Below are 24,806 nucleotides of genomic sequence, written 5' to 3' on the forward strand. Positions count from 1 at the left end.
TGCTCATGCTCTCTTTCTCTAAAATAAATAAATAAACCTTAAAAAAAGATAATAACAATTGTAAACATTTATGCACCCAACATGGGAGCACCCAAATACATAAAGCAGCTCATAACAAACATAAAGGAACTACTCAATAATAATACAACAACAGTAAAGGACTTTAAAACCACACTGAGATCAATGGAGAGATCATCCAAACAAAATCAACAAGGCAACAGTGGCTTTGAGTGACACACAGGACAGATGGATTTAACAGATATATTCAGGACACTCACCATAAAACAGTAGAATACACATTCTTTTCAAGTGTATATGGAACATTCTCCAGAATAGATTACATTACACAAAACAAGCCTCAGCAAATTCAAAAAGATCAAAGCCATACCGTGCGTCTTTTCTGACCACACTGCTATGAAACTAGAAATCAACCACAAAAAAAATCTGGAGACCACAAATACATGGAAATTAAATAACATCCTATAAACAATAAGTAAGTCAATGAAGAAATAAAAGAAGAAATCAAAAAATACATGGAAACAAATGAAAATGAGAACAATGGTCTAAAACCCTTGTGATGAAGCAAAAGTGGTTCCAAGAGGGAAGTTTATAGCAACACAGACCTACCTCAAGAAGGAAGAAAAATCTCAAAACATCTTAACCTTACACCTAAAGGAACTAGAAAAAGAAAAACAAAACCCAAAAGGAAGGAAGGAAATAAAATTTAAAGCAGAAATAAATGATATAGAAACTAAAACAAAACAAAGTAACAACAACAACAACAAAAAAAGATCAATGAAACCAGGAGCTATTTCTTTGAAAAGATTAACAAAATGAATAAACCTCTAGCCAGACTCATAAAAAAGTGAAAGGGCAAAACAACAACACAACAAAAACACAAGTGAGAAGATGGCAGAGGAGCAGGAGACCAAAATATCATCAGGACCCAGGATTTCAACTAGATAGTTATCAAACCATTCTGAACATCTACAAACTCAACAGGAACTCAAAGAGAAGAGCAGCAATTCTAGGAACAGGAAATCAACCACCTTCCAGAATGTAGGACATGTGAAGTGAAGCCAAAGTAATGGGAAGATAGACCGCAGGGGGAGGGGCTGGCTCCTGGCAAGCAGTAGAGCAGCAGAGCACAGAATCAGAACTTTTAGAAGTCTGCTCCACTGAGGGACATTGCTCCAGAGGCTAAACAGGGAGTAGAGCCCTCACGGGGAGAGTGTGGTCTCAGGACCCACCGGGTCACAGAAAGACCAGGGGTGTCTGAGTGTGGCAGAGCTCCCAGGTATTGGAGCAGGGAAGCCAGCTATAGAGATGGAGCCAAGGAGTGGGCTCTCAGCTGGAGGTTATCTTAAACCATGATCCAAGGCACAGTCAGACCCCCGGTCTTTCAGCAGAGACCCCATGAGTGGCAGATCCAGGGAGACCCCCTCCTTCCTCCTCCAGGAGGAGTGGCGTGGGAGTGCACTGCAGGAATCTGCTGGGTTTAGAGACTCCAAATGGGTCCATGTGCCAGAGACAGAAATGCTCAGCCGAGACCAGGGAGATGGGAGTGATTTGACTGCTTTTCTCTGATGGTGCACGGAGGAGTAGGGCCCCGAGCTCTTGGCTCCTACAGGACTGGAGATTGGGAGGCTTCCATCTTCATTCCCATCTTCCAAAGCTGTACGGAAAGCATTAAAGGAACAAAAGCTACTGAGAGCGAACCTGAGAAGATTACTTAGCCTGACCCCTGGCAAGTGTGGTGCAATTCTGACTCGGGCAAAGACAATTGAGAATCACTGCAACAGGCCCCTCCCCCAGAAGATCAGCAAGAACATCTAGCCAAGACCAAGTTCACTGATCAAAGATAACCATGGAGCTCCAGAGCTAGGAGAAAGCACATATAGAATTCATGGCTTTTTTCCCCATAATCCCTTAGTCTTTCAAAGTTAAATTAAAAAGTTTTTTTTCTTATTCTATTTTTTTAATTTTTCCTCTTTCCCATTTTAATATTTTTAACTATTTTATCTTATCAATACCTTTTCTTTTAAAATGTTCATTGTTATAGTCATATTTTATCCCTTCATCTTATTTAACCTTACTTTTTGTATACATATAGGTTCTTTTTCCCTTTAAAATTCTGGGATACAATTTCTTCTAATATATCAAAATATACTCTAAATCTACTCTAAATCTAGCACATGGCTTTGCTCTAGTCTCCAGCCTGATCACATTCTTTCCTTTTTTTTTTCTTTTTTCAACCTTCTTATCAATTCCTTCTTTAGAATCTTTCTAAATTTTCATCTTTACAGTCATATTCCATCCTTTCATTGTGTTTACCCTTATTTGTGTGTGTGTGTGTGTATTTTAAAGAATATTTTAAAATTTTTAAATTTTAAAGAAAGAAAAACATATATATATGTATATATATATAAGAAGGATGGAATGTATATATACATTACATATATATATATATATATATATATATATATATACACATATATATATAAGTTTTTCTTTCTTTAAAATTTAGGGAGGTAATTTCTTCTAACAGACCAAAATACACCCAAAATTAAGTGTTTGGCTCTGTTCTATTCACCAGTCTAGTGTATATATATATATATATTTTTTTTTTTCTTTTTTCCCCCATTTCTCCTCTCCCAACTCCCCAGTTTCAGGACTCTTCTGACTTGGTTAGTGTATATTTTTCTGAGGTCATTGCTACCCATTTAGTATTTTGTTCTCTCATTTATCTATTCTTATCTTGATAAAATGAAAAGGTGGAAAACTCACCACAATAAAAAAGAACAAGAGGCAGTACCAGCAGCTAGGGACCTAATCAATATGGACATGAGTAATATGTGAGAACTAGAGTTCAGACTGACAATCATCATGGGGCTAGCTGGGCTCAAAAAAACCATGGAAGATATTAGAGAATCCCTTTCTGGAGAAATAAAAGAACTAAAATCTAACCAAGTTGAAATTTAAAAAGCTATTAATGAGGTGCAATAAGAAATGGAGTCTAATGCTGCTAGGATAAATGATGCAGAAGAGAGAATTAGTGATATAGAAGAGCAAATGATGGAGAATTAAGAAGCTGAGAAAAAGAGAGACAAACAACTACTGGACCACGAGGAGAGAATCTGAGAGATAAGTGATACCATAAGATGAAAGAATATTAGAATACTTGGGATCCCAGAAGAAGAAGAAAGAGAGGGCAGGCCAGAAGGTATATTGGAGCAAGTTATAATAGAGAATTTCCCTAATTTGGTGAAGGGAACAAGCATCAAAATCCAGGAGCATAGAGAATCCCCCTCAAAAAACAATAAAAGTAGGTCCACATCTCATCATCTTATAGTAAAACTTACAAGTCTCAGTGACAAAAAGAAAATCCAGAAACAGCTTGGGACAAGAGGTCTGTAACATACAATGACAGAAATATTAGATTGTCAGCAGACTTAACCACAGAGACCTGGCAGGCCAGAAAAGATTGGCATGATATATTCAGAGCACTAAATGAGAAAAATAAGCAACCAAGAGTACTATATCCAGCGAGGTTGTCGTTGAAAACAGAGAGTTAAAAAGCTTCCAGGACAAATAAAAATTAAAAGAATTTGCAAACACCAAACCAGCCCTAAAGGAAATATTACAAGTGGTCCTCTAAGCAAAGAGAGAGCCCTAAAGTAACAGACCAGAAAGGAACAGAGACAGTATACAGTAGCACTCACCTTACAGGCAAGACAATGGCATTAATTCATATCTTTCAATAGCTACCCTAAATGTAAATGGGCTAAATGCCCCAATCAGAAAACACAGGGTATCAGAATGGATAAATAAACAAAACCCATCAAAATGCTGTCTACAAGAAATTCATTTGAGACCCAAAGACACTTCCAGATTTAAAGTGAGGGGGTGGAAAACAATTTACCATGCTAATGGACATCAAAAGAAAGCTGGGGTGGCAATCCTTATATCAGATAAATTAGATTTTAAGCCAAAGACTATAATAAGAGATGAGGAAGGACACTATATCATACTTAAGGGGTCTGTCCAATAAGAAAATCTAACAATTTAAATATCTATGCCCCTAACAATGGGAGCAGCCAGTTATATAAACCAATTAATAACAAAATCAAAGAAACACATTGACAACAATACAATAATAGTAGGGGACTTTAACACCCCCTTACTGAAATGGACAGATCATCTAAGGAAAAGATCAACAAGGAAATAAAGGCTTTAAATGACACACTGGACCAGACAGACATCACAGATATACTTAAAACATCCTGTCTCAAAACAACAGAATACACATTCTTCTCTAGCACACCTGGAACATTCTCGAGAATAGATCACATCCTGGGTCACGAATCAGGTCTCAACTGGTACCAAAAGACTGGAATCATTCCCTGCATATTTTCAGACCACAATGCTCTGAAACTAGAACTCAATCACAAGAGGAAAGTTGGAAAGAACTCGAATACATGGAAGCTAAAGAGCATCCTACTAAAGAATGAATGAGGGCACCTGGGTGGCTCAGTGGGTTAAAGCCTTTGCCTTTGGCTCAGATCATGATCTCAGGGTCCTGGGATTGAGCCCGGTGTTGGGCTCCCTGCTCAGTGGGGAGCCTGCTTCCCCCTCACTCTGCCTGCCTCTCTGCCTACTTGTGATCTCTGTCTGTCAAATAAATAAATAAAATCTAAAAAAAAAAAATGAATGGGTTGACCACAAAATTAAAGAAGAATTGAAAAAATTCATGGAAACAAATGAAAATGAAAATACAACTGTTCAAAATCTTTGGGACACAGCAAAGGTGGTCCTGAGAGGAAAGTATATAGCAATACCAGCCTTTCTCAAGAAACAAGAAAGGTCTCAAATACACAACCTAACCCTACACCTAAAGGAGCTGGAGAAAGAACAATAAAGAAAGGCTAAACCCAGCAGAAGAAGAGAAATAATAAAGATCAGAGCAGAAATCAATGAAATAGAAACCAAAGAACAATAGAACAAATCAATGAAACTAAAAGCAAGTTCTTTCAAAGAATTAATAAGATTGATAAACCCCTGGCCAGACTTATCAAAAATAAAAGAGAAAGGACCCAAAAAATAAAGTCATGAATGAAAAAGGAGACATCACAACCAACATCAAAAAAAATACAAACAATTATAAGAACATATTATGAGCATCTATACGCCAGCAAATTTGATAATCTGGAAGAAACAGGTGCATTCCTAGAGACATATAAAATACCAAAACAGAACCAGGTAAAAATAGAAAACCTGAACATGCCCATAACAGTAAGGAGATTGAAGCAGTCATCAAAAATCTCCCAACAAATAAGAGCCCAGGGCCAGATGGCTTCCCAGGGGAATTCTACCAAACATTTAACGAAGAATTAATACCTATTCTCCTGAAACTGTTCCAAAAATTAGAAATGGAAGGAAAACTTCCAAACTCATTTTATGAGGCCAGCATTACCTTGATCCCAAAACCAGACACAGATCCCATCAAAAAGGAGAATTACAGATCAATATCCTTGATGAACACAGATGCAAAAATTCTCACCAAAATACTAGCCAATAGGATCCAACAGTACATTAAAAGAATTATTCACTACGACCAAGTTGGATTTATTCCTGGGCTGCAAGGTTGGTTCAACATCCACAAATCAATCAATGTGATACAATATATTAAGAAAAGAAAGAACAAGAACCATATGATACTTTCAATAGATGCTGAAAAGCATTTGACAAAGTACAGCATCCTTTCTTGATCAAAACTCTTCACAGTGTAGGCACAGAGGGTAATCTTTATATCATCAAAGCCACCTATGAAAAACCCACAGCGAATATCATTCTCAATGGGGAAAAACGAGAGCTTTCTCCCTAAGGTCAGGAACATGGCAAGGATGTCCACTATCTCCACTGTTATTTAACATAGTACTAGAAGTCCTAGCCTCAGAAGGAAATAAAAGACATCCAAATCGGCAAAGAAGAAGTCAAACTCTCACTTATTGCTGATGACATGATACTTTATGTGGAAAACCCAAAAGACTCCACTCCAAAACTGCTAGAACTCATACAGGAATTCAGAAAAGTGTCAGGAAATAAAATCAATGCACAGAAATCAGTGGCATTTCTATACACTAACAGCAAGACAGAAGAAAGAGAAATTAAGGAATTGATCCCATTTACAATTGCACCCAAAACCATAAGATACCTAGGAATAAACCTAACCAAAGAGGCAAAGAATCTGTACTCAGAAAACTATAAAGTACTCATGAAAGAAGTGAGGAAGACATAAAGAAATGGAAAAATGTTCCATGCTCATGGATTGGAAGAACAAATATTGTGAAAATGTCTATGCTACCTAAAGCAATCTATACATTTAATGCAATCCCTATCAAAATACCATCAATTTTTTTTCAATGAAATGGAACAAATAATCCTAAAATTTACATGGAACCAGAAAAGACCCCAAATAGCCGGAGGAATGTTGAAGAAGAAAGCCAAAGTTGGTGGCATCACAATCACAGACTTCGAGCTCTATTACAAAGCTGTCATCATCAAGACAGTATGGTACTGGCACAAAAACAGACACATAGATCAATGGAACAGGATAGAAAGCCCAGAAATGGACCCTCAACTCTATGGTCAACTAATCTTTGACAAAGCAGGAAAGAATGTCCAATGGAAAAAAGACAATCTCTTCAACCAATGGTGTTGGGAAAATTGGACAGCCACATGCAAAAGAATTAAACTGGACCATTTTCTTACACCACACACAAAAATAGACTCCACATGGGTGAAAGACCTCAATGTGAAACAGGAATCCATCAAAGTCCTTGAGGAGAATACAGCAGCAACCTCTTTCACCTCAGCCACAGCAACTTCTTCCTAAAACATCGCCAAAGGCAAGGGATACAAGGGCAAAAAATGAACTATTGGGATTTCATCAAGATCAAAAGCTGTTGCACAGCAAAGGCAACAAGGTGAATACCCAGTAGTGCATTGCTGGGTCGTAGAGTAGCTCTATTTTCAACTTTTTGAGGAACCTCCATACTGTTCTTCAGAGTAGCTACACCAGCTTGCATTCCCACCAACAGTGTAGGAGGGTTCTCCATTCTCCACATCCTCGCCAACATCTGTAGTTTTCTGACTTATTAATTTTAGCCATTCTGACTGGTGTGAGGCATTATCCTCACTGTGGTTTTGATTTGTATTTCCCTGTTGCTGAGTGATGTTGAGCACTTTTTTCAATGTTCAGAATAGCCAAACTATGGAAAGAACCAAGATGTCCATCAACAGATGAATGGATAAAGAAGATGTGGTGTATATACATATATATACAATGGAACACTATGCAGGCATCAAAAGAAATGAAATCTTGCCATTTGCAATGACGTGGATGGAACTAGATGGTATTATACTAAATGAAATAAGTCAATCAGAGAAAAATAATTATCATATGATCTCTCTGATATGAAGAGGCAGGGCAGGGGATTGTGGGGGGTAGGGAGGGAAAAAAATGAAACAAGAAATGAAACAAGAGGGGCGCCTGGGTGGCTCAGTGGGTTAAAGCCTCTGACTTCGGCTTGGGTCATGATCCCAGGGTCCTGGGATCGAGCCCCACGTCCGGCTCTCTGCTCCGCAGGGAGCCTGCTTCCTCCTCTCTCTCTGCCTGCCTCTCTGCCTAGTTGTGATTTCTCTCTGTCAAATAAATAAAAAAAAAAAAAAAAAAAAAGAAACAAGATGGGATCGGGAGGGAGACAAACCATCAAAGACTCTTAATCTCACAAAACAAACTGAGGGTTGCTGGGGGGTGGGGGGGTCAGGGATAGGGTGGCTGGGTTATGGACATTAGGGAGGGTGTGTGCTATGCTGAGTGCTGTGAAGTGTGTAAGCCAATGATTCACAGACCTGTACTCCTGGGGCAAATAATACATTATATATTAATTTTTAAGAAGCTACTAAGTTTTGTGCTGGCAGGCAATAAAATTCTTCCTTCTTTTAAAAGTCAGGAAGAAAATCGCAAGTGAAAGAGGAAAAATAACAACAAACACCACAGAAATACAAACAATTGTTAAGAGAATATTATGAAAAACTATATGCCAACAAATTAGACAACCTAAAAGAAATGGATAAATTCTTAGAAACATAACCTCCCAAAACAGAAGCAGAAAGAAACAGAAAATTAGAATACACCAGTTGTCAGCAAGGACATTAAATCAGTAATCAAAAAACTACCCAGAAACAAAAGTTCAGGACCAGATGGTTCACAGGTGAACTCTACCAAATATTTAAGGATGAGTTAATACCTATTCTTCCCAAACTATTCCAAAAAAATAGAAGGAAAACATCCAAATGCATTCTATGAGGCCACTTACATCAAAACCAAAGACACCACAGATAAAGAGAACTACAGACCAATATCTCTGATGATCATAGATGCAAAGATCCTTAACAAAAATACTAGCAAATCAAACCCAACATTACATTAAAAAATATCATTCACCATGATTGACTGGGATTTATTTCTAGGTTTCAAGGGTGGTTCGATATTTGCAAAACAATCAATGTCATATATTTCATCAATAAGAGAAAAGATGAAAACCATATGATAATTTTAATAGATACAAAACAAGCATTTGACAAAGTAAACATCCATTCATGATCAAAGCCCTCTACAAAGTGGTTTAGAGGGAACATACCTCAACATAATAAAGGCCATATATGAAAAACCCACAGCAAACACCATACTCAATGGGGAAAGTGAGAGCTCTCCCCCTAAGATCAGAAAAAAGACAAGGATGTCCAATTTCACCACTTTTGTTCAGCATAGTACCAGAATTCCTAGACACCACAATCAGACAAAAAGAAATAAAAGGCATCCAAATCAGTAAGGAAGAAGTAAAACTTTCCTTATTTGCAGATGACATGATGCTATATATAGAAAACCCTAGGGGCTCCTGGTGGCTTAGTAAGATGAGTGTCCACCTTCAACTAGGGTCATCATCCCAGGGTTCTGGGATCAAGCCTCCTAACAGGGAGCCTGCTTCTCCCTCTCCCATGCTTGTGCTCTCTTTCAAATAAATAAATAAATAAAATCTTTTTTAAAAAATTAAAAAAAAAAAAGAGAAAACCCTAAAGGCGCTATCAAAAAAACTACTAGAACTGATAAAGGAATTCAGTAAAATTGCATACAAAATCAATGTGCAGAAATCTGTGGCATTTCTATACACTAATAATGAAGTAGAAGAAAGAAATTAAGAAAACAGCCCCATTATAATTGCACCAAAAACAATAAAAACAATAAATGCCTGGAATAAACTTAACCAAAGAGGTGAGAAACCTATACTCTGAAAAGTATAAAACACTGATGAAAGAAATTGAAGATCACACACATGGAAAGACATTCTATGCTCATGGATTGGAAAAATACGGTTAAAATGTCTATACTATCCAAAGCAATACACATATTTAATGTAACCCCTATCAAAATACCAAGAGCATTTTTCACAGAGCTAAAACAATCCTAAAATGTATATGGAACTATAAAAGATCCTGACTAGCCAAAGCAATTTTGAAAAAGGAAAGCAAAGCTAGAGACATCACAATTCTGGGCTTTACATCGTGTTACAAAGCTGTAGTAATCAAATCAGTATGGTGCTGGCACAAAATAGACACATATATCAATGGAACAGAATAGAAAATCCAGAAATAAACCCACAGTTACATGGTCAATTAATCTTGGATGAAGCAGGAAAGAATATGCAATGGGAAAAATACAGTCTCTTCAACAAATGCTGTTGGGGAAACTGGTCAGCTACATGCAAAATGTACATGATCACTTTCTTACACCATACACAAAAATAATTCCAAAATGGATTAAAGACCTAAATGTGAGACCTGAAACCATAAAAATCCTGCAAGAGAGCACAGGCAGTAATTTCTCTGACATTGGCCATAGCAACATTTTTCTAGATATGTCTCCTGAAGCAAGGGAAATAAGAGCAAAAATAAAATATTGGGACTACATCAAAATAAAAGGCTTCTGCACAGCAAGGGAAACAATCAACAAAACTAAAGGGCAACCTACTGAATGGGAGAAGATACTTGAAAATGACTAATCGGATAAAAGGTCAGTATCCAAAATATATGAAGAACTTATATAGATCAACACCCCCAAAACAAAGAATCTAATTTAAAAATGGGCAGAAGAAATAAACAGACTGTTCTCCAAAAAAGACATCCAGATGGCCAACAGACACATGAAAAGATGTTCAACATCATTTACCATTGGGGAAACACAAACCAAAATTAAAACAAGATATCATGTCATACCCAGCAGAATGGCTAAAATCAAAAACACAAGAAAAAACATGTGCGGGCAAAGATGTGGAGAAAAAAGGAACACTAGTACACTGCTGGTGGGAATGCAAACTGGTGCAGCCACCATGGAAGATAGTATGGCGGTTCCTCAAAAAGTTAAAAATAGATCAAACCTATGATCCAGTAGTAATACTACTGGGTATTTACCCAAAACATACAAAAACACTAATTTAAAGTGATACATGCACCGCTATGTTTACAGCAACATTATTCATGATAGCCAAATTATGGAAGTAGCCCAAGTGTCCATCAATAGATGAATGGGCAAAGAAAAAATGGCATCAATATATAATGGAATATTATCTAGCCATAAAAAAGAATGGAATCCTAGGGCACCCGGGCGGTCCAGTTGGTTAAGTGTCTGACTTTTCATTTCAGCTCAGGTTGTAATCTCTGAGGAGATCGACCCCTGCTTAAGATTCTCTCTCTCTCTCTCCCTCTGCCCACCCTCCCCTTCTCAAAAAAGAAGAAGAAGAAGAAGGGGGAGGGAGAGGGGGAGGAGGGAGAAGAGGGGTAGGAGGGGGAGGAAGAGGGAGAGGAGAAATCTTTCCATTTGACAACATGGATAGATCTAGAGGGTATTATGCTTAGCAAAATAAGCCAAATGACAAATACCATATGATTTCAAAGGTGGAAACCAAGTCAAAACAAATGAACAAAGGGAAAAACAAGAAAGAGCCAAACGAAGAAAGAGACTCTTAACTACAGAGAACTACAGATGGTTACCCCAGGCGGGTTGATTGGGGGTTATGTGGAATAGGTGACAGGGATTAAAGAGTCAACTTGTGATAAGCACCAGGGGACGTATGGAATTGTTGAATCAGTATATTGCATAACTGAAACTAATGTATCACTGTATGTTAACTATACTGGAATTAAAATTAAATTCAATTTTTAAAAAAGATCAAGAAGTTGGCTCTAAGTCAAAAAAGTTCTCACAGAGGAGACAACATATCAATTGGGTATTGAAGGCTGAGTAGGAGTTTTTTAGTAAAGAACAGGAACAGGATGTTCTCAGCAGAGAGAAAAGTGCATACAAATGCACTAAGTTTGTATTAAGGACTCTAGAGTATCAGAACAACACAGATCTTTGTGGCAGGAATATGGAGAGGAGAATGTTGATGAGGCAGGGAAGGAAGTTTGGCTCAAGTCAAAGAGTTTGTACTGATTATACAGGCAAGGGGAAGGAGTTGGTAGAGGTTTTTAAGCAGGGTCCTGCCATAACCTTTGTTTTCATAAAGAAAATTAGGATGAACAAGGAAAATAAACTAGTAGAGAGAAACTGGCAGTGGTGTTTCTAATCTCTGCTGAGTCCCCAGAAGTGTCTCACAATTTTATCATTGACCTGTCCAACTCCTCCTTCATCCTGAACTATTATCACCCTCCTCAACACCTCCCCCATTTATCTCCCTCCCACCAGGCAAACAATTCTGCCTTCACCATCAAGCACACAAAATGCTGGAGCCATTTGGCCTGAATTCTTAAATTTACTACCTTCCCACACTTAAATGTCTCCATTACACCTGTCCAGATATCTTCCATCAAATGGACAGGTTGCAGGGGGGAGGGAGGGTAAAGGACAGGTTGAGAAGCAAACTCTGGTTCAAGTCCAAATTCTCCAACTCTTCCCTAAGCCCCTTACCATCTTCTCTCCCTTACTAAAAATTTCCGAAAAGTGACCGCCCTTCCTTGTCTTCTCTGCCCCACTTCCCATCTTCTCATTGGCTGCAATCTTGCATTTATTCCCACCACTGTAATGGAACAGATTTCACCCACTAAAATGGCCATAAACTCCCAATTTCCAAACTCAATGAAGCATTTCAGTTTCTGCTTCAAGGACTCCTGTCTGAATCATTCTTTTTCATAAACTCACAATTCTGCACCACTTGCTTCTGTGATATCAACTCTTTTTCCCTCCTCGGGCTCCTCTTCATATGTCTAACCCCTAAAATCCCACCCTTGATCCCAAGTTTTAATCTTTAGCCCACTGCAGCTCTTTCTGCTTTACCCTTTCTTCTTGCGGAGACCATCCATTATGATTGCTATCATAGGCTAAAGATTCCCAAATCTATACATCTGGCTGATCTTTTGTCCAAGCATCAGACTTACCTATCCTATAGGACATTTCAATAGCGCACAAGGACTTGGAACATAATGTGTTGAAACCCTTTTCCCTGCCTCAAATTTAATTGCTAGCACTCTCATCTCTAAACTGCCATAGCTGGAAACCAGAGAGACATTCAAGAATCCTCCCTCTCCTTACATTTGATCATCCATTCTTGGGTGTTTCATTTCCCAAATACTTCTCAAATCCATCCCTGACTTTCCTCATCAACTATGAATTTGGGCCCATATCATCCCTTGGCTAAACTACTGTAAAAGCATCCTGCCTCTGGCGTTAAGGTGAGCAACTATCTCAGTTTACTTAGGACTATCCTAGTTTAGGCCCCCCAAATCTCACTTCCTAGAAATTCCTTGGTCTCTGTGGCTCATAATACTTTTAGTCACAAATGAAACTTGGGAAGTCACGTTACTGAAAATCCATGGGCCTCTCTTCAGGTACGGCTGGATCCAGGAGCTCTGCTTTCAGGTTTCATCTCTGACCTTTCCTCTTGAGTAGCCTTATTCTCCATGAGGCAAGCCTGCTGCTAGCAATCATAGACACATCCATCAGCTAGCCAACACCAAAAAGAGAGTCTTTACTCTAGCGGAAATGTCTCAGGACATTTTCTGATTGATCCAGCTGAAGTCACATATCTATCCCCAAACCAGTCACCATTGCCAAGAGGATTGGCTAGGCCTGTCTTATAAATCTACCCTTGAGGCTGAGGTGGAGAGTGCTAATAAGAAGGAAGATTCACAGAAGGAAGACGGAGAGGGGGTTGGAAAGATGACAACAATAGCTATCTCCTTATGTGATACAGCCTTCCAATCCCATCCGGCATGCTGTGGCCTGACCAGCTGAACCCATCTCAGAAGAGTGGGTCATAGAACACTCCAATTTAACCACTTTACTTTTCTACCTAAACCTCGCCCAAGTCCTCTCCATGCTTTCAGGACAAAGTCCATGCTCTTTAGAAGGGTAGGTAAGACTATGACCTGATCTCTGTCTACCTTCTCTGCTGCCTTTCTGCACTCCCTTCCTTAACACTTAATCCTCTAGTAAATACCACCGACAGGAGTCCCTTGTGTGCCACACCTTTCTCCTCTGACTAGTTCCTAATCATGCTCCAAAATTCAGGTCAAGCATCTTTCCTGGAAGGCTTCCTCACCACCACCACTACCCTACACATGCACGCGCGCGCGCGCACACACACACAGCACATGCCCAGATTTGCTCAGATACTACACTGACTTGAAAACGTGTCAGCTTCCTATACTCGACTCAGGTAGAAACTGCATCATAATCACGTTTACATACCAAGTTCTAGCACAGCACTCCGCACACGGTGTGTGCTCAACCTTTGATTTTGAACAGAAAATGTTCTGATACTTCAAATGAGCAATAAAGAACCAAGCTAAATTAATAAAAATGGAGGAGAGACTAGCTTACTCGAAATGAACGTAATCTAATTGGATGGTATCTTTCCATATTCCCTACCGTGGGCCTATCTGGTTTACTGGGGGCTTTTCCTTTTTCTTTGGATCACCCTCTAGTTTACAAATACAGATAACATAGAATACATACATAGCATGAATACACAGAAAATGACTCATGGGAGATATAATTATCTTTATATCGAGTACTTCCAGGAACCGACCTGTTTTCTACACACAATTCCTTTAATTGTCAGGGCAAACCAAGGAAATATGCCTTGTTTGTTTTCCCATTTCGTGGGAGAAATAACTGAGACTTAGAGAAGTTACACTAACGTTCCGAAGTTCTAGCAAGGATCAAGGATCCCAGCCCAGATCTTTCTGCCTATAAAAGCCCATGGTCTTAACTACTACACTCTTGGTCTTTATTTTTGCAAGCTGAGTCCCTAACAGACCAAGAGGCAATGTGAAATCAGAAGGCTCTTCTCCAGGTGAGCCATTTCTTGTGAAATGATTATTTTGATGATTGTAATACAATTGTAATAGGGTGACATAATCCGGTGTTAAGTGGTGAAACTAAGAAAGTTTGCTATTTCTGTGCATAGTAAGTTCTTTCTCTATTTACTTAATTGTAAAAAATGTGTTAGCCTAAAAGCACCTCAGGGACATACAGATCACTTTTCCCAAGATGAAGTTCCAAGATGAAAGAGAACAATTCTTAGAATTCCCTCCTGGTTTCTGTCTCCTTTTGTTTTCCTGAGGCTCTGTCCCACTTATTGGATAAGTAAGAGATGAGATCCAATTAGTTTCACCCTCCCCCAGGCTAACCTCTGCTGTCTGGTTGGCCTCTTTGAGAGACAGCTCCAGGATATAGAGGACTGAATTCACAGTAAAACTCTTGGTTCTTTTTCTTCCTTGCCCTGTGACTCTGGAGGTGTCTCTGGACCTCTCTAAGCCTCTGTTGCTTTAGCAAGGGACCAAATTAATAAATGTGAAAACATGCTCTAAGCCAGAAAATGCTAATTGATAGAAGAAAAATATGAACTCAATTCACTTCCCAAACTCCTACCTTGTGCCTGACACTGAGCCGTACTCCGGTTGTTTTGATCATGCGGTTCGAGTTCTTCCTTGTGTCGCCCAAAGTGCTCAGCACTGCGCCCAGCACCTAACAAACAGGTCTGCTGGTCGGCCATTTCAAGGCAGCGTTCTAAGAGCTGTTCTGTGTGTGGACTCTTTCTGCCTCTCGGAGTCATTGTAACTTATGCAATAAACACCGTAGTAAACTGGTAAATTCTTATTCTGTCCACAGGTAGCAAGTGTTTCTGGTTTTATCTCTTCCGTGAAAATACTTCAGCCTTTGCAGAGAAATGTGCATTTTTCAGCTCCTGGCCAGCCAGGCATCAGGGAGGCTGGAAACTGATCAAACGTGAGCTCCTCCCTCCCTCCCCCTACCCTAAATTGGTAGAATCATTCTGCTGAAATTCACCTGGAAGCCAAAAAAAAACAAAACAAAAAAACCAAACAAACAAACAAAAAAATTCACCTGGAAGAAGGCCAAGAGTGCTTCTCAAACTTCCTGGATAAGAATTACCTGGCGTCCTTGTTAAAAAATAAATTCTGAGCCTTATCTCACTCAGCTCCCACTTAATCTGAAGCCCCTGGGAAGGGTCTTGAAGCTGAATTTTTAAACAAACCACTGTAGGTCTTTATTAGTATGAGAACAATTGAAAAATTCTGATAGTGCAAACACCTCCCTTTACACAGGAAAATTCTGAGCCCCAGACTGAGAGATGTGAATTGTTCGGGGTGAAGGGTGGCCCCCACATACTTAAAAGGATTACCACGGGAAGCCTAAGTGAGTCCAGCAGGCTTGAGTTGACAAGTGGGAGGGGTGAGGTCTATAGCAAACAGGAAATCTTTGTCTAAGAGAGAAGCCTCCTCACAGCAAGCCAAGTTTCTCTTAGCTGAGTTTTTGCATTAGGACTTTGTGAGCCATAGCATCTTTTCCTTGCCTCTCACACTAGTGATGGCACTCTGTCTCTTCCCTCAGTGTTAATGGTTATTTTAAAATGGGTTTAAAAATCATTTTAGTAAGTAATCTTTGCACCCAATATGGGGCTCAAACTCATGACCCCGAGATCAAGAGTCACATGATCTACCAACTGAGCTGGGCAGGAGCCCCTAAATGATTTTCTGTCACCTAATTTTAAAAAGGGTGACTTGTAGGACCCTTCCTGGTCTCGTTCCTACCACCCTTCCCACTTCATCACCTATCACTGGAAAATATGGTTCCTGGAGTCAGATTGCCTCAATTTGTACCCTAGAGTTGCTACTTACTAACAGTATGACTGGAGGCAAAGTTCTCTCTCTCTGTGTATCCAACTGTTTGGCTTCCAAATGGCAGCAATAGTACCTACTTCCACAGAGTTATTGTGAATCCTAACATGTTACCATAAAGAACTTAGAACAGTGCTCAGCACGTAATAGACCCTATGTGTGTGATGGTTGCCCTCCAAACCTAGCCTCAAACATGCCTTAAATTCACACTTTCAGAACTGCAGTCCCCCGCCCCCTTCTGGAACAAATATTCTTCACTGTCCCCTGGCAGAGCTCTTTATCCTTCAAGTTTCACTGATCTGGCAAAGCTTCCTGTCCCCCAGGAACACTTACGCCTCGAATATAACACATCACCACTTACCACTCCATATCGCAGATGTCAGGCGTTTCCACTAAAGGCAGAGACCTTGCTTTTCCACTTTTGTAGCCCCAGGACCTAACCCAGTGCCAGGGACACCCTTTCAATAAATAGTGTTAAAGGAATAAATGTGCTGATCTTGATTTCTTATTTGATTATAAATTTAAGGACAAATGCTCCCATTGGCTACATTTTATGTAATCTCTATAGCTCCTGGCAGAATTACATTCAATTGTCAATCAACTAAGTAATTTCTGTGGCTTGCAAAATACAATGTTCACTTCTGATCAAAGAGCTTCCTACCTTTCCTTCCTATGCCATCCCCATATGCCCTCCTGAGATTTCTAAGATTTGAACTCCCATTAGCAGTTCTCTGGACCTTTCATCTGTTACTGGGCATTTTTTGCTTTGGATTATATCTATTGATGTCCATGTCTCATTGCTTGGGGCTCCTTGAGGCCAGAGAAGTTGCCTGATTGATTGATTGACTGATTTATTTTTGCAGACTTCAATATAACCAGCATAGCTCCTTGCCCATAATAAGCACTCACTAAACATTTCTTGGTGGTTTTCATGAATACAACCTTTTCACAGAGTTTCTTGTGTTTTCCTAAGGATTGTTAAAAAGAAAGAAAAAAGCTTCAATTCCATTTGAGGAATGATGGCCCCATGTTAAATCATGCCACTGAGAGTTTGGTTCATTTGAAAGAAACACATCTCACTGCTTGCAGCCTTTTACCACATGGAAAAGAATAAAATTTAACTTACATAGTTGAAAACTGAGGAAACCAGGATTTCACAAGGGTTACAGGAAAGCATCTCAAAAGATGCTTTGGAAATGCTTCCAGTTGATAGTATACAAATGCTCTTTCCTAGAAAGAACCCTTTTTATTTAATTGGGAAATAATATATGTATCACAGGAGATTAGTTATCTTCATGAGTCCTTTTATTATAGAAGTTTAACTTACTAAGGCCTTGGTTAATGTAAAAGGAGGCAATGGTATTTACAACACTGGGGTGAAGTTGCCGGTGGAAAAATAGGTATTTTCCAAATACAACACACCTTAGGTAGATGAAGGGCTTTTCGTTCTTGTTGTAACATTTCCACCTACTTGCAACAAGTAGGCTTAATAGCATTTAAGGCAACGACTGAAGAATACTAACATTCATTAGAGGTAGAAGTTGCCCAGGTAATTGCACACTTGTTTACAATTAACTGCTTCACGGTCGGGTTTTTCAATGCCATGTTAACTTCTTGTTATGTTCAGTCAGGAAAGAAAAGCAAAAGTTACAACTTAAAACCCCAGATAACAATTTTGCATTAATTATTGGGCTCTTCCTGAAACGAAACAATCTGAAGAATGGATACTACCCCTTCCCATCTCTAAGCACTATGAATATAGAAGAAAGGTTTGAAACTCCTTTCTCAAAATTAATAGATTTATATTGCGTTTTAAAGCATCAGAGAAACCCGATTGCCTTCGCCTGCATTTTAGGAATAGACTGTACTGAGCACCCATCACGTGCCAGATCATTTGCATTCATTATTTCTAACTCATTCATCGAGCCAACAAATATTAATTCAATACCTACGGCTTGCTGAGAAGTGTGCTAAGTCCTGGGCTACCATTATGAACCAGACATTAGCCCTTCGCTTTAGTTTTATAGTTTTGCAGAAGACAATTGTAGACTCATCAAAGACATTTTGTAGAGTGACAATTCTGGGTCATTTTACGTCCATTTTATAGCTGAAGGGAACGAGATGCAGAGGAACTAACGATGGCTGCTTTCTTCTCTGCCTTCTTGGCTTAATTCATTCAGTTTTGCAAGGGTTTTCAGTCAAGCAACTGTGGAAGAGGATTGAAAATCCTTACTTACTAAGAAGGTAAGAACATTCTATTCAAAACCCACCGCTCTCCATCTTTTAGTAAAACAAAGGTTAAGCACCCGTTATGTTTTGGATCAGGCACCAGCTTGAATAAAATACAATGAGCTTAAACAAGGCCTAACAACCCACATTTCTGGCAGATGTGGAAAAACAGAAATTTAACTGTGAGGTGAAGGGCTTCTTGGGCCTGTGTTATTCGTAAGATGCAGAAACTTGGAGCCTTGTATTACTATTAGTTGGTTTGGTTTTCTCTCCTGACTTCTATCTTTTCCTAATGATCTGTAGTCATGACAAGGATGGGAGACACATGGTGGGGGGAGCCGTGGGGGAGGGGTGCCATTTGCCAAATAGGCCAAAAAAAAGGAAAGAAAAAAAAAATCTATGTTAGGCTTCTCCTCAGTAGGCATTTTTTGCTTTCTTTGGCTATATACCTAGAGGAGATTGTTACAGTTAATTATCAAGTGACTGTTCCAACTAAGAGGGGATTGTTCTGCTAAAGCCTTTCATTTTTGCTCTTTTCTTCCGTCTCTCATCGAATCCAACCAGACCCCTTGAAACCACAGCGGAAACGTGCAGCTGCAAGACATACAGCTCTAGAGAGAAGAGGGACACCGGAATTCTTTGCCAGGCCACTTCCCTGTTTGTTCCTTAAACATGGTCTGCAAACTGCACAGCCTTGGCCTGGTCCAGTCACTTCCTGATTGGCGTCACCTCCAGCCTCTTATCCCTGTAAACTCTTTCACGGGTCCTGAAGTTATCTTCCCAGAACACTGATCACGTCACTCCCCTTGTGAAGGCCTCGGCCGAATCCCCAGAGTTTACAGAAAGCAGCCCAAACGCCCTTCAGAGTCTGGGCCTAATCCCCACCCCCTTTTTCCACCTTATCTCTCCCTTCTCTTCCACCCCACAAGCACACAGAATCACCCTTTGTTCCTGAACCAGGGTGGGTCTTTCAGGGAACCTGCCTTTGCACAAACCAGGGTCACTGCCAGCAACATCCTTTTCCTCTCTAGCTGGGGAAGTGAAACTTGAGTTCGAAGACCCATGTAAAATGACCTGCTCTTGCAGGTAACTTTGGTCACTTTCTCCTCTCTGCTTCCTTAGCATTCTGCATATATTCTTACTATGACATTCATGTCACTGAATGGTCATTATTCCAATGTTGCAAGTGAAATCTCAAACACTTCTTTCCCCAACTGCAACCCCAAGGCTTCTTAAATGACCTTTGGCTTTTGGACTTTGGACATAGCGTAGAGTAAGGCACCAGTAAGATGTCTGTTAAATAAAGACTAAGAAAATTATGCCATGTCCAGCCCAAATGCATAAAAGTGGAAAAGATACAGATACATGACACATGCAAATCTCTACCTATAGAGAGAGACACATATACTGTAGATACATGATTTCAGAAGGGTTTTTAATTTTTCCATATAAAAAAATTTAAGATACATTCCAAGTTAGAAGAAACAAAAGCACACATTAAGAAATGATGCCATTATTCCATACCAGTTTATTGTAGGTATTGTGTTTCAAAAAATTTATAGCATAAATAACTTTTCATGTCATAAAATAACTTAGTACAATTTATAATAAAACTTTGAGAATTTAACATCTCATCAAAATACAATAAAATATGGTTTTAAAATATGATTAACCCTTTCTGCTTTTCTTTTACTTGAGGGCATATAAACCAAAAATACCCAAACTACTGCAGCACATTTGAACTTTAACAAAGCACATTTGGTTTATGTAAATGTAACTCAACCATCCTAAATTAATACATAGTTTGTTTTCCTTTCTGCATGGTTCTTTGTAATTTTTTGTTCCTTTTGACTTGTATTTGTTGCAACACACCTTCCTTCTTCATTTTCACCTCTTTCCATCTGCAGAGTCATCTTGCTCTGGCCCCCGGAACATGTAGTTGAACTCACTCAGCCCCTTGACATCAGTTTCTGTAATCCTTGCATCAGTGTAGGGAGTAACTGCTTGAGTAACTACAAAGGTATTTCAAAACTTCAGTGCAATTTGGTTCAGTTATTTTCATTCAGATGCCATCACCGTTCAGGGAGATTAATCACTGGAACCCACTGATCCATGTAGCGACTTTCCCGGCAAAAACAAATAAGTTGACTTAAGGCAGGATCCTTCCACTGTGATGAATGTGGATTCTGGAAATTAAATGAGAAAAATAAATTTACTATTTAAAAAAATCAGCATCTGCTAATAATGACACTCATGTCAAGAGGAAGACAACTTGAACATTCTATACTTTGGCTGTGTGACATAGAGACTAGTTACAACCATAAAAAATAAACTTTCTTCTAGGTAGTTGGTTTCCTGCAGAATCACTAAGGGTAATTCTCCACTAACCCATACTCTGAAAAGTAAGAATACATTCAACCCTCCGAACCATATACATATGGTTGCATGAGACTTAATTAGTTTTGCATGATAGTATCATTCATGGGTTTGTCCTGTGAAGAGACCTGAGTGAAACAGTTCTGAGACATATTTCCATGCTCTGTGTACAATGAGATGAGAGCTGCATAACAGTTAACAGGAGCTGCCACCTGATGTCCTCCCCCTAAAGACAGAGTAGTAATTTTCCCCCGTAGCAAAATGATTGGGCTGCCACTTAACTAGACCAGCCAAAAGGTAGTGAACTGTAAAAGACAAAGCTATCATATTTACCTTCGGAAACACAAGTAATTTACCTATCAAAGGCTTTTATCAGAAAAAAGTGTCCATTAAAAAAAGGCACAATTGCAAAGAAAAATCCCCACTCCACCCTCTTAATATATTTCTAGGGAATTAATAAGGTCTGTCTCCTACACCATTTCTATTTTTAGCTTTGAGTGGTGGAGAATGAAGCTGACTCCTTAATGAGGGTGAGCCAGGAATTTATTTGGCTTTATCTAATCTGCCCTACTAAAGGAATTAGTCACGGGAGGTAGTGCAGATGTAGGTAGGGAGTAGCTGGGCTGACAGTGCTGACTCACAAGGATCTCTTCCGCTGCTGGCAGCCTCTAACGTGCTTAGACATGTTCTGTACCAGAGAAAATCCTGATGATGAAACCAGCACATCTCGGCTGAAAGTCCAGCCACACGCTTTAATGGAGCAAAGGCAGCCACGCTGCAGCCCTCCCCCTCATTGCAGATCTGCAGTCAGGCGACTGACTCTCAACCCTCAGATCACTTCCCTCCAGGGCTCTGAACTCGGACGGGCCCGCAGGCCCCTCTCGCTTACCGTCACCAGGACGCAGTGCAGGTCCGGGGGCTGCTCGGCGCCCTCGCTCGAGGCTGGGCTGGCGTCGGTCTCCAGGAGCAGGAGCTCTGCCAGCCGGCCTGGGTTGCTGACGCGCAGGATGTTGATGTCGTTCTCGCAGCAGAACGCCTGGATCAGGGTGAAGTGGATCTGCAGAGCCACATCCCTGTCGTCGTCCTCGTCCGCAGCCAGAAGACACAGCACCACGTTATCGGGGTCGCTGAAGGCAGCGGGAGGGGCGGGTGAGCGCAGAGGCACCACCCGTCTGCGTGGACGCCCGCAACACCCGCCCGGGCCCCGAGGTCGCGCCCCGGCCTGCTCGCTCCCCTCACCCCACCTCCGGGGCAGGGGGCCGCGGGGCAGATGGGAAGCCGCAGGAAACTGCGCCGCAGGGCGAGGGGCTCTCCGCGAGGTTGCCTCCGGGCTGGGGCGGGAAGGGGTGCCACGGGGGACGCGAGAGGGCCCCACTTACACGTTGAGCAGCTTGGCCGCCTCGTACACCCCGACGGTGATGGTGCGCTGACTCAGGGCTTTGCTGAGCACTTCCTCGAGGGCATCGCCCACCTTATCCATCCTATCCTCGAGCGAGAGCAAAAGGGTCCTGTCAGCGCAGGTCCCTTCCCATAGCCGCCCCCTTGCCTGGCACCGCGACCCTTCCTCTCGAGGCCGTGCGCCACCGCGCCGCTGGGTTTTCTGCAAACCCAAGCCTCCTCCGGCCCTGTCACCCGCGCCCCGCATACCCGTGATCCCTCGCAAGCCCAGAGACCAGGAGGCCTGCGGAAAGCCCCGAGAGGGCCACTCTTCACCCTCCCCCGCGGGCGTTGCCAGTCAGTCCCTGGCTGGGCGCAGCCACAGGCTGCCAGCCGCAGGAGCCGCAGGGGCAGGGACGGTCCCTTCTGCCCTTTTCCAAGGCCCAGAGGGGCTCGGCCGGGTTAGGGGGCACGCTCCTTCCGTCCACCGGCGCCCCTGAGAAGGTTCCCAAGAGAGACCGGCGGGAGGTGCCTCTGCAAACTTTTAACCGCTCGCTCCCCGGCAAACTTGCACACCCCGGACGCGCGCAGTGGGCGAGAAAGAGTTCCGGGAGAGGCTCCGGCCGCCTTACCTTTCAGTCTTCTGCTCTCCAGCCGAGAATTCCTCCAAAGTCATATTGCAACTGCGGGTCCCCCACAGAGAGAGAGCGGCGTGCCGGCTGCTCCTGCCACTGTGGGCGCTCGGGCGCCTGCTCTCTGCACTCCCTCACAGGCTCCTCCAGCGCCCGCCGCCTCAGCTCCGTCCGGCCGGCCCTCCCGCCCCACTCGCTCGCCCGCGGCAAGCCCTCAACTCCCTACCGGCAGCTGCCTCACAGCCACTGAAGGACAAAGACCCAGCTCGCCGTAGTTATCCGGCTAACCTCCAGCCAACCACCACCCGCCTCATTTGCATACGCACTGCCATTGGGTTATGCAAATAAGCCTGCTCCTACAATTTGACCCTAGCCTCTGGAACCTTGGGAAGAGGAGCGGAAGGGGGTGGAGCCAGGCGGAAGGCGAGCTTAGGGGGCGGGGGCGGCGCAGGGATCGGGGAGGGCGGGGTAGCGAGCAGACTCTTACCCTGTTGGAGCTGCGGGTGGGAAGGTGGGGGGTCTTCGCCGCGGCGGGGGAGAGGGGGTGTCTTCCACTTGAGGCCGGAGCAGGCTGCCAAGTGTTTTTCTAGTTGGTGCACATTTTTTATGGTAGTTTCATGTCCTTTGTTTTTAGGGGTTGCTATTAAAATGTATTTCCAGGGCGAATGCACCCAAGTCTAGTAATTATTAGTAAGCAGGTTACATAAAAAGTGTTTCAGACCTCTGGGGCAAAGTTTACCTCAGAAGTGTTGTTTATGTAAGTCTAGGCAAAGCTGCTTATTAGTAGTAGTATTATTTCGGTGCCCTGATGGCTGGTTTGATTTATTTTTGGAAGGTTGCAAGGGTTGGAAGCTCAAAAAAGAAAAATCAACACATTTGTGTTTGGTGATGGCACGGAACCAAGTTGGAATCTTTTCCACACAAAGCAGAAAGCCCTCCCACCTGCCTAGGGTAACTCTGGAAAACCGTGTTCGCGAGGAGCTGGTTACCACATGTGTGTATCCTAGCCTTGCAGATTCACCTTTCTCAGAGAGCTTTTCCCAAAGGAGGATCCTTCTGCACCGCACCAGCCAAGAGACAAATGTCTGACATCCATACACGTCTAAATTCAAAATACTCTCAATACGCCCTAAGCTTCCTTTCATAATGCAAGTATGTCACTACCTTCCACAGAGAGCCTATGATCTCACTGTGAATTATTGATGTTAGAGGCTGAATCATGAAGCTGCAGCTATAGGACCTTTTAGTCATATGCTAAAATTTCACCTTTGAGATAATGGCAACATGGGGGTGGAAAGCAAGCAGAAGTTACACATTTTTGAGAGGCAAACTTCAGTGTATAGACTTTGACTTAATAAGTTGAAAGTTCTCTTGTTTTATGAGTATATGCAATAAATGCAAAAACATTTCTTAAACCTTTTGAAGTCACCAAAAGTGGTGAAAACGCCTCCCATACACTCTCATTCAAAACCTTGCTTGCATTACCAAGGTCTCTGTATAGCCAGAGGTCAAAGAAATAATTTTTTGCAAAGGTGCTTAGGAGTTTTTGCACCTGCATGTTTGTATCATTCTAGACAAAATATTCTCCAGCTCTCTTGATCCTAATTTAGTGGAAAAGAAAAGCGATATGTTGGTTTTCTGCCTCATTTATTTGAGCTGACATTTTGCACTTACTCCTTAACTGCATTGTCAGCAAGGGGCAACGTTTGAGTAAAGGAATGGTCGTGGCCAATGTATAATTTACCCAAGGATGCATATGTATTTCATATCTGTGCCCTAAATCCTAACATGTGATGCCTTTGTTAAAGAATTCCTTAAAATTGAATTTTTGGAAGGTGCTGAAATACTTTCAGTTGTGCAAACAAAACCTGAACTATACAATATGGCCTGAGTCATCATTTGGAAATTGTTGAACTGTGTTCTGTGAAACTC

The 24,806-nt window shown here is 41.4% G+C and overlaps 1 protein-coding gene across 1 annotated transcript; it reads right to left on the reverse strand.

Annotated features, from left to right (window-relative positions):
• Nucleotides 1–19,997: 19,997 nt before the first annotated feature.
• Nucleotides 19,998–23,120, reverse strand: GADD45A (growth arrest and DNA damage inducible alpha). The gene is made up of 4 exons (XM_045986119.1): nucleotides 22,875–23,120; nucleotides 22,245–22,346; nucleotides 21,755–21,992; nucleotides 19,998–20,675 (listed from the first exon to the last, which is right to left on the reverse strand). Exons 1-4 carry the CDS (start codon nucleotides 22,916–22,918, stop codon nucleotides 20,562–20,564), a joined length of 498 nt encoding a protein of 165 aa, XP_045842075.1. The 5' UTR covers nucleotides 22,919–23,120; the 3' UTR covers nucleotides 19,998–20,561.
• Between the last annotated feature and the right edge of the window lie 1,686 nt (nucleotides 23,121–24,806).

The sequence above is a fragment of the Meles meles genome, chromosome 1 (genome assembly GCF_922984935.1).
Source record: "Meles meles chromosome 1, mMelMel3.1 paternal haplotype, whole genome shotgun sequence".
Lineage (NCBI taxonomy): Eukaryota > Metazoa > Chordata > Mammalia > Carnivora > Mustelidae > Meles > Meles meles.